The following is a 10,736-nucleotide window of genomic DNA, read 5'->3' on the forward strand; positions in this document are numbered from 1 at the left end:
GTACTATATATACTGTAGTTGTCTGCACAGTTTTTCTCTGGACTCAGAGAATATTAATAAAATTGCTCACGTTAAATTTGACCTCCAAAGAATGGTTCAGATCATCTGCATAATCCTGCCTGGTTGTCACGTATTTCATCTTGTCCCCAGATCTCAGCAATGATTTTGGTGACTATAATATCATCATGGCCCCAGAAATTAGAGAAAATTTGAAATAATACACCACTTCTAAGAAAGTCAGAATTGTTTGTATCTTTTTACCATGTTTGTGTTTTGTAATTGTTTTTTATTCGAGGTCTGAAAACATCTTGAACATGATGGGAAGCTTTTAGACTATTAATTATCAGAGGATATCAGGGTGTCCTTGGTTTTGCCACTGGGGTTTTCAGAGCAGTGCCTATGTGTGATAAAACAGAACAACATGTTCTCTGTGCCAGATTCAAATCTCTGCGAGCCAACTTTTATAGCACATAAACATCAACTGAACCAACTGCTTCATAGACAGCATGGAACAGGTAAAGAAATAAAACATGCACTAGTCTATTCCTTTAAAGGATGTTTGAAGAGGAACACCAGAGTTCAGGAAAAAGGTTGTCCAAACTGTTTCAGTTCTGGACTATTATTGATCATTAGCTCATCACGCCCCAACCTGATGGAAGCCGAGAAAGTCCTGGATGGTGGGAGATGTGTAGAAGACGTGACCTTCACTCGTCACCACCAACACAAAGCCATTCAGTGCCTGAAAACCAAAGGCAAAACTTTGATTTGCAATTTTTCCTTTTCTTATTTGGCAACTTTACTTTAAGCCCTATTATTTTTTAATCAGTGTATAAACTGGAATAAATGTCTTATTCGATGCTATAATGTAGCTGTATGCAGCTGTAAGAATATTTATGTGTTTACTATATAACTATGAAGACATATTTTCTATTATTACAACTGTTTTATTATATTGTCATTCATTATGTTTGCACAGCAGTCTGTTTGTCCACAGGAGCAGTTACAGGTGTTAATAAATACATGCAGTTATAGTCTGTAAGAGACGATTCACCAACGTTTTTCCTGACTTAACTCTTTAAGACAGTATGTTAGTGAATCAGCTAATGAAAGGACACTAATGACTGATGATATGGTCCTATCCTCCATCCTCTGCTAGTCGTTTCACTTCTGTTACCTGTAATCTGCACATACTCTACTCACAGAATACTGCTGTACATATGCAGATACTGTATATTTATCTTTATCTTTGCACTATTTACATCCATTGAACTGTTCACTCATGTAACTTATTGTTATCTTCTTATTCTACACTATTTCATTCCATTTCATCCATTGCACTAGTGTTTTATAAGCTTACTGTACATTATCCATTACTTGTAATTTAAATTCATAGACTGTTGTATACTGTACATTACCCTACATATCTTACTGTAAATATCAATTGTATATATCATTGGTAAATTAGTACTGTCTGTACATACTGTAGATACTGCACACTTTGCACTGCTGTTATTGCACTTCTGGTTAGATGTTGAACTGTATTTCGTTGCCTTGTACTTGTACATGGTTAATGACAATAAAGTTGAATCTAACCTAATCTACAATACCGATATTCTGCATAACAAGACTAACGAGTTCTTCAGTTATACCAAACACATTACCTGAAGCAGCAAGTCTCCCTCAGAGAAGCTGACTCCATCGAAGGAGGTCACCTGGGAGGGGAAGAAGGAGGGTGAGGAGGTGGAGGATGGAGTCAGCACGTTCTGAAGGTTCCCCCCGAACATCAGGCTCCGCTCGCTGGTCCAGCTCGAACTGTTCTGGCCTTTCTTCATGCTGGCTGCAGGTAGAGATATAAGACACCAGTCAGACTTGTTTTTAATACTCAGAAGAAGAGATGAAGCTTGAACATTGTTTGTGACATTAAATATACCAAAAACAATTCATTTCAGCTTCTTAAAGAAACACACATATTTCTGATTTGCATATTTGTTCTTGTTTCATCCAAAATATGAAAAACACTAACAGGAACAGAAACTAATTCACTCCTCCTCCACCCAGTGTGCAAATCTCTGTGCACAGTTTTCAACATTTTAAGAAACACAGAAGGTTTTGGGTGATGAAGCACCATCTTGTAAACTGTTGATTGTGTTTGACTTTACATTTTCTAAAAATATGTGGCGAAATCTGAAGTAAGAAGTGAGAAAAACACAAAGAGGAAGAGCACATCTCTGTCTACTTCTATCAGGGTGGAGCTGCCTGATGTTTCCTGTCATCTTACAACACTGTCGCTCAACTCTTCCACCTCTGGCACTGCTTATCACTGAGAGCAGCAGAAAAACAAGAGAAAAAATAACTGCATGAACACCTTAAAATATCGTCTTGGAGAGGAAGCAGGTGAATGTGAGTGGAGGAAACCACTTCAAATGATGACACATGAGGAATATAAATTAAGAAAAAAGTGACATTTACAGATATAAAATGTGTTACAGTCCAAACAGATCCTGGACAGGATGAAACATGTACTTTTTGTTGACTACATGAGACAATTTTACAGGAATGCATAATGACTATAAGTGCAAATGTGGCACAATTGTCCCTATATGTATGTTACCCTAAACAACACAAGAATTTTCAAGCATGCATGTTTTTGTCTTCAGTTTCAATGTTGTCTTAGTGTGGTTTTGGATTAAGTGTGTGAAGCAGGGGGTCTGTCCGGGCATGCTACGAGTTAGGGCCTCTGACACATACTCATAGCTGCAGGCGACAGGGTTTAGTGTTTCAGTGTCTCAGTACAGCAAGAATGAGCTATTTTAGTACCAAGAAGAACGAATTTGATGTGACGAACTGAAAAAGGTATGTGAGATATAAATAGAGAAAGTGTGATACTGCTAAACAAAGATAAAGAAACATAAAGAGCAAGAACAAAAGATGAACACAGTAAGGATCTATGAATAAAATCATGAAACAAGAGAAACAAATCTAAAAAGCAGCAAACAAAAACTGATTGTACAGTAAAAGGGATAACTACTAAAGTTTACACAAAGTCATCAAAAAACTGTACCAGGACCAACACTGGGTTAACAAAGGTCTGCTGAGAAAGAAAAACAAATGTGAGAGGACTCCTGTCGGCGCCCTGGGGAACTCCTGGCTCTGTCTCTGACGTGGTAAAGGCCCACTTCACCAACCCCCCCTCTACTTTAATGGTTAGGTTTTAACAAGAAACAGCTGAATCCTACCAACTGCCAGAGCCCTCGTAAAACAGAAAAACAGTCTAAAATCACCTCCACATCTTCTTCTTTTGGAGAATTATAAAGAAGAAGAGGCCTTCAAGCTTCATTTGGGGACTGCACACTGATCAAACAATTCTGCCTGGTGCCAACAAAGCTTGATGCTATGAAGACCCCTCGTTTACGCTCTTATGGTTCTATACTGAACACTGATGGTGCTCAGAGGGTTTGACAGTAACACTGTGGGACTGTGAGGAACCTAAGATTGCTCTGCTGCACTTCTACATACAGTATGAACTTAATGTTGGTTTAGAGAGTTTCTGTGTGCTTCATCAGGCTTGCTGCTTTCAAACCCCTACAGTGGATTGTGAAAAGGAACACAAGATGATTATTAGTGCAGAAAATGAGCCTTACTTTTAAAGTTTTTTTTTCCTCTCATTTTTGCTTTTTTCTTACGGTATCATAGTAATGCAGAAGTACTATCAGTGCACAGTATTTTTCTCATTTTGTACCATATGGGCATAGTTTTATTTTATATGCTACAAGTAGCAGTCAGGTATTCAAAACTTTATTTAAGTAAAAGTAAAGTTAAGAAAAGTATTAGCACCAAAATACTGTACATTTCAAGTACCAAAAGTAAAAGTACTTGTAAGAGAGAATGACTCATTTCATTATAGTTTACATTATATTCATTTAATATTTTTGAGAAAAAATGCTCAACATTTGCGCCTGATCAAATGTGAAAAATAATTATTCAACATTTATGATAATTCAACGAACATTTTTGGGCTTTGGATTTTTGGTTTGAGGAAGCAAGAGATTTGAAGACCAAAAACAGGCATTTGTGCAATTTTCTGACATTTTATAGCTAAAACAACTAATTGATTATAAGTGAAAGCTTTTTGGGTGCATGCTGCACTTGTGAAAGCATTTTAGTCTTGCAGCTCTCCCCATCATATTTGCAAACATCCCTCCACCCTCCATCTCCCCACACCCGCTCTGAAGCACTTTGTAGTTTTGTTTGACTTTGAAACCCAAGAGCAAAATGCAGTCATTGTTCTCCATCCCTTTGGACTGCAGGATGGAAAGGGGGGGGGGGTTGACAGGAGATCGGCAACACACTCTCTCTCTCTGTTTGCCTTTCACTCTGAGTAATGCTGGCTCTCCCGCTTTCTGTGAACCTCCCGGTGCAGGTCTGGACATGAGTGGCGAGAGGACTTTGTGAAAGAACAGAAAAGGCCTTGTCTGGTTTGGAAATCGAGGCAGGTTTCAGATTCAAAGTTCCCTCTGAGTGGTTCTCCAGTTGGTCTCTGGCTTCAAATCATCGCTCTGTGCTTTCAACATGTCATCTGTTGTCTGCTCTTATTATTCTGCTGTCCCTTTGATCAATGTCATTTTGTTCAATTTCACATGTGCAGAGAACAGACCACATGTGACCAAAGAATGACATGATTCTTCCATTAGAGGGCGCTATCATTATCTGATCTACTTTCAGGCAGATCCTCCAGGTTTCTGCCAAGTTTCACCAAGACATTTTTAGAAAAGTTAAAGTGGCACCAGGTCACTGTGCAACACCTAGCATCAGCTTTTATTAACTCTATTTATAAATGTATTATATTAAAATATAACCAGTGCTTTTGCAAAATAAATTATGTTTCTATAATAAAGGTTTCTGGCATGCAACTGTAAGTGTGTATTTTACAATGATATGATGCAGTAATTTTTTTATTCATGGACAATCTTTAGACTAAAACTAACCCTTAACCTTGAAAGCAACCTCCTAAAATTGTTTACTCACAAAAAATATTAAGTGGTTATACTGTTTCTTTTACACATCAGCCCTCTTGGTAAATCAGTTTCCCGCCTATCTCCCATCTTAACAATTTGCCTGGAGTCTACAAAAGCTTGGTGACACTAGTGTTTGTGTTCTTTTCTTCCTGCCCTCGTTACTGACTTCCTGCTCAGCAGACTAAAGTCTCCCATAGAAAAGCACAACTACAGTATTTCACTAATGACCACGCCCAAATACTGAGCCCAAAGAAAGTGATAAACAACCCAAAATCCCAAACATGAAAGAACATGAAAGGATAATTACAGGGGATTTAGGCCTGAAATACACACTGGGAATGTAAATATAACCTGATTGTTTGTTATTTTAATAAGGACAAGTGCCTGCCTACAGGGTTAAGAATGTATTTATAGACCTTCTGTCTTCAGGCTGTGTAGTAATGTCCAGTGCAGACAGTTAGCTACAGACCTGGAAGACTTCTTCCTGCTGGCTGTCAGCAGTTTCCTGGAATAATCTGTCACACACACACATTCTGTACATATAGTGTGAACAGGCAAAAGCAGGTTCAGTCACAGAGGTGCTGTATGTGTAATCAGACTCATCACACAATGGCCTGTGACACACACACACACACTCATGCATACAGACACAGACTACAGGTTCACCATGTTAAAGCTGTTGTACCAAACACTTTTCAGCCTGGATGCTCTAGTGAAACTCAAAACAAACAACAAGTCGCTCCCAACCACTTGTTGCCCCTCCCATCACATCATGTTTCCTAAAAACAATGTAAACTACAGATGCCTGGTTGGGACAAACTGTACTAATGCAGTCTCCAGTTTTAAGCTAGTGTTAGCCTAAAAAAGGTAAATGTGTCAGTCCAGCAGAATACTGTGGTTACTGCTAATCTCACAAAAAGCACTATCATTACACAAAGCTCCAGTTACCCCCAATCACACAAAGGTAAAATGCTGACCATGCTAGGTGGCTAAAGACGCCACCTCTTTACTTTGGCAGCCACTGGTTCAGACTTTTAGCTGCTCAGGACTCCTCCACGGCTGTTTGACATGACTACTGGTGGCTGGAAAACCCTTCTTCTAACCTTGGCTAGGTGGCAGGTGGGGCTAATTTACAGACCATACTTTGGCAACACAGGGTAGATAAGCTGGAAGAACAACAGGAGGGCAGTAGGCAACTTCAGAGCACTCAAAGTACACAGTATGATCAATAACCTGGACTCAAATAAAACTGATGGATGATTAACCAGTTCTTAAAGTTTTTCCTAAAATCAACACCTGATGAGTTTCTCTGTAGCAGAAATGTTCACTACAGCTAATTGAAACTACCAACAGCCCCACTTGTACTTTATACTATGTGGGTCTTGGTTCTTATTACCATTGCTAACTCTGAGAGACAAGACAGTCCAAGTAACTTCAAAACAGTGCTGATTTATTCAAAGGATCACAGGTAAAATTAACATTACACGCTCAGGTATCTTGCACCTCCAAACTGCTCACAGGCAGATGTAAGATGAAAGACCCTGAACCCACCAGGCCTATACATTATATCCCTTCGGTTGGGCTAGCCCCATACTACACAGAAACGTCAACTGAGACGTCTCTGTTGCCAGCTTTGCAGCTGGCCATAGCAGTAGTCAAAACATGAAGCAAATCAATGTGCATGTGTGTGTCTGTTGATTAAGTGGTGTGTAGCTAAAAACATTCTCACACGACCTCTAGTAACATGTCATGACTTAAACATAAGAACATATTATGGCTAAGGCTACAGTTGTACCCCGTAGAAACTCATAAGCATGCCTAAGCATTTAACAGTCTAACTAGACATCCTATCTAAACATTTCTAATACATACAGTATCTATCCAATATCTATCTGACTAAAAATACCTAACAATTATCAGTGCACAATATTTACTGACATCTGATAACATCACTCTGCCTACAGCAGACAAGGTGAGATATTTTTACTTTGGTGAATTAAATTTAAATGGGCTTTTTATTACTTTCTAAGGTCTTTTGTTTACACTGAAACCAAATTCAATGCTTTTAGAGACTTTTCAAGGCCTGCAGATTCCCTGCCACTCTCTCACACACACTGCTCCAGCCCTAAACCTGCTCTTCCTAAGGCAGCACTGACTTCTGACCTCTGGCACGCTGTGATAAGGCTGAGTCTGGAGGAGACACCTCAATGTTTCTGTCTGAACGGCAGGTCACCCTTGGATGATACCACTCACGGCCCACCACACACTCACACATACACACTGGGATCCTACTGATCACTCATTAAATGCAGAGCAGCTTGCCAAGTTTATAATCAAAACATAAAGTATTTATTTGGTGGATTTAGCATCACTCAGTGTCTCTGCAAACTGAAGGATTTACTGTAGTTTGTAAAAGTGTCTTATTTAGTCAACCAAGGACATAAGATCCCTACTGTCTTAGAAGAAATAAAATTACACTGTAGAAACCTGCCTCTCTTCAAGCTAAAGTTCATGTTGAGTGAGCAAAAGCTTTATAGGATAAGAAAAGAATCAATTAAGTGCAGATACACATGTTTAAACAGCCAGCAGTGGAAAGTAACTAGGTACATTTACTCAAGTACTGTACTTGTACTTTACTTGGGTATTTCCCTAACACAGGTGGATGCTTTATTCATTTAGCTTTTATTTTAAAACACTCTAAGATAGCATCGTGGTGCCCTTGAACAAAGCACACTGAACCCAGTAGCTGACAGCACAAGATTGTGGTTTTGGTGGAAATGTAATATGGGACAAAAGCCTTTCTTATTCTGACAATCTGATCCCTGTCACAGAAATAAAAGACAGCACTGAATATCACTGCATCTACAGAGAATCTGAGCCCTTAACACTTTAAAATGATTTGTTCCATTTAAAAGTGTCAAAAGTGAGTAAATGGCAAAGTGAGAGAGTAAAGGTTGAAAGTACAGCCCCAAATCAGAAAAAGTTAGGATGGTATATAAAATCATAATTAAAACTAAAAATAGTGATGTGTAAATCATCTGTGTCCTGTATTACAGTGAAAACAATACAGCAGCACATGATTTGATGTGATACCTCATCAATTTATTCTTTGTTCAAAATAAACACTCACTCCAATTCTGATGCCCGCTACACATTTCAAACAAAGTTGGGCCAGGTGCGTTTCAGGGCCGGTAATGAGGTAAAACAATGAAATGTTGAATTCATTTGAAACAGGTGACTGCAATCATGATTTGGTACAACAATGGCATCCAGGAAAGGCTGAGCCCTTTAGGAGCAACAGTTTGACAACATTCTGTATGTGTGAGAAAATTATTGAAATGTTTAAAAACAATGTTCCTCAGAGAAAGATAGGAAGGGATTTGGATATGTCGCCCTCTATGAATTAAAAGATTCAAGGAATCTGGAGGGATTTCAGTGCATAAAGGGCACAAGCCTAAGCTAGATGACTGTGCCCTCTGATCCCTCAGATGAATCGTTACTATAAGCAACATATCCACATGGGCTCAGGATTACTTTGGCACACTGGTGTCAGGCACTACAATACGTAGTTACATCCATAAATGCTGCTTAAAACTGTACTGTGTGAAAAGGAAGTCCTATTTCAACAGTGTCCAGAAGTTGACTGCCCTGGGCTCAGAGGCATCTGGGATGGACCGTCACACAGTGGAAATGTGGTCAGATGAATCAGGATTTCAGGTCTTTGTTGGAAGGAATGGGTGCCGTGTGCTCCGGACCAAAGACAAAAAGGGCCATCTAGACTGTTATCAGCAACAAGTCCAAAAGCCAGGGTCTGTCATGATCTGGGGTCGTGTCAGTGTCCTTGGCAAAGCTCACTTACACTTCTATGATGGGCTCCATTAATGCTGAACAATACAAAGAGATGTCGGAGCACCATGTGCCGCCTTCAAGATGACATCTTTTCCAGGAACACCCATGTGTATTTCAACAAGACAACGCAAAGCATCATACTGCACACGTTACCAAGGCCTGGCTGTGGAGAAAAAGGGGGCGGGTGCTGGACTGGCCTGTCTGCAGTCCCCACCTGTCCACAGCAGAGAATGTGTGGAACATTTTGAAATGCAAATTGTGTCAACAAAGACCCAGGATGGTTGCACACCTTTAAGACTTGTTTGTAGGAAGAAAGGGACAAAATGACACCTGGCACATTGAATCACTTGGTGTCCTCAGTCCCTAAACGTGCTGTGAAAAGGAACAGCAACGTCACACCGTGGTAAAAGTTTTACTGTCTCACAACCTTTTTGGAATGTGCTGCAAGCATTAGAATTTAAATGAGTGTTTATTTTGAACAAAGAATAGAACTGATGAGGTATCACATCAAATAACGTGCTGCTACACAGGACACAGATGATTTAAATTTTAATTTTGATTATACATGTTGTCCCACCTTCTTCTGATTTGGGGGTATAGACAAATAACTGGGTTGATGTCACACAAAGAAAAAAACAGAAGCAGTGAAATGAAAGACAATCACAACAGAGTTTGTTTTGGAGAAAGTGAGAAAATTCTGTTCTGTACCAGAAACAAATTCCTTGTGTGTAACATACTCGGCCAATTAAGATGATTATTCTTAAATGCAAAAAAGCAGGTCGAGATCCACGCCCAGAGAAAGAAAGAATGAAAAAGGAAGGCACAACTGATGGAAATACAGCTAATTTGCTATAGTTGCTCCTTACTTATCCTGTGCACACACACACACACACACACACACACACACACACACACATCCAGCCTTGCGTGCGAACTTTCAACCCCTGGCATCCTGAGCTGAGAAAGCAGAGGAAGGAGGCCGACGGAGGAAAAGACGAGAAGAGAGAAAGAAAACATTTACTATGATTACTGTGTGAGAGAACACACACTCACACAGACACACACCACGGCAGCAGCTGCCAAAATGTCTGATATTCCTTTACTGGCATTTGAATGGTTTGCATGATTACATGTTCCCCAGTTTGGAACTGCTAAATGTTATTATACAGCAGATATAGATGAGGCAGGAGGAGAGGGGTGAGGGGAGGTGGGGAAGGAATCGACGGGGAAAAAAGAGCAGGAGGAGGAGGTGAAATGGAAAGAGGTGGGAGGAGGACAGAGACAGAAAAGAGGTGAAAGGAGGTGCAGAAATAAATCAGATGAGAAGGTGGGGGTGAGGAAATGGGAGTGGGAGGAGGAGTTGAGGACAAATGAGGAGGAAATGTTAGATGGAGGGTAGGGGATGGGAGATAAGAGGTTAATGGAAGAGATTAAAAGGTGGGATTGGAACTAGATGGGGAAGAGGAGGAGAAGTGAAAGGAAGGTGGTTTAAAAACTGGTAAAGGCAGGAGACAGAGATTTTGTACAAGAGGGAGGAAAGAAACAGGAGGAGGAGGAGTAGGTAAAATGGGGTGAGGAGAAACTGAAAGAGGAGGTACTGAAGGCAGGGAGGTGCAGGAAAGGACAGGAGGGAGGTAAAGTGAAAACAGGAGGGGAGGTAAGAGAGTAGGAAAAGGAGGTGGTGGAAGGGAGCGAGGAGCGACAGGAGGAGGTTGGGTTGGAGTGGAGGCAATAGAGCATTAATCTGTAATGGATTTTGAAGCATAATGTAGCTCCGGTGCTCTTATCGTTGTCGTGCCATGAACCCATTGAAAACAGGAAACCACCCCCAGATACCACCCCCCCCCCCCGCCCTTCCACTTACCAACTTGT

The 10,736-nt window shown here is 40.3% G+C and overlaps 1 protein-coding gene across 1 annotated transcript in view; it reads right to left on the reverse strand.

Moving 5' to 3' along the window:
- The window catches only part of LOC109955732 (aryl hydrocarbon receptor-like), a gene marked incomplete at its 3' end in the record, with an annotated part of 48,974 nt that overhangs the window by 5,650 nt on the left and 32,588 nt on the right, over nt 1-10,736 (reverse strand). Inside the window, exons 3-4 of the mRNA XM_020592147.1 lie at nt 1,662-1,837; nt 650-739 (exon numbers count right to left, since the gene is read on the reverse strand). Coding sequence (XP_020447803.1) covers nt 650-739; nt 1,662-1,837 — 266 coding nt within the window. The remainder of the gene's footprint in view (nt 1-649; nt 740-1,661; nt 1,838-10,736) is intronic.

This window comes from Monopterus albus, unplaced genomic scaffold, assembly GCF_001952655.1.
Source record: "Monopterus albus unplaced genomic scaffold, M_albus_1.0 scaffold16.1, whole genome shotgun sequence".
Taxonomy (NCBI): Eukaryota; Metazoa; Chordata; class Actinopteri; order Synbranchiformes; family Synbranchidae; genus Monopterus; species Monopterus albus.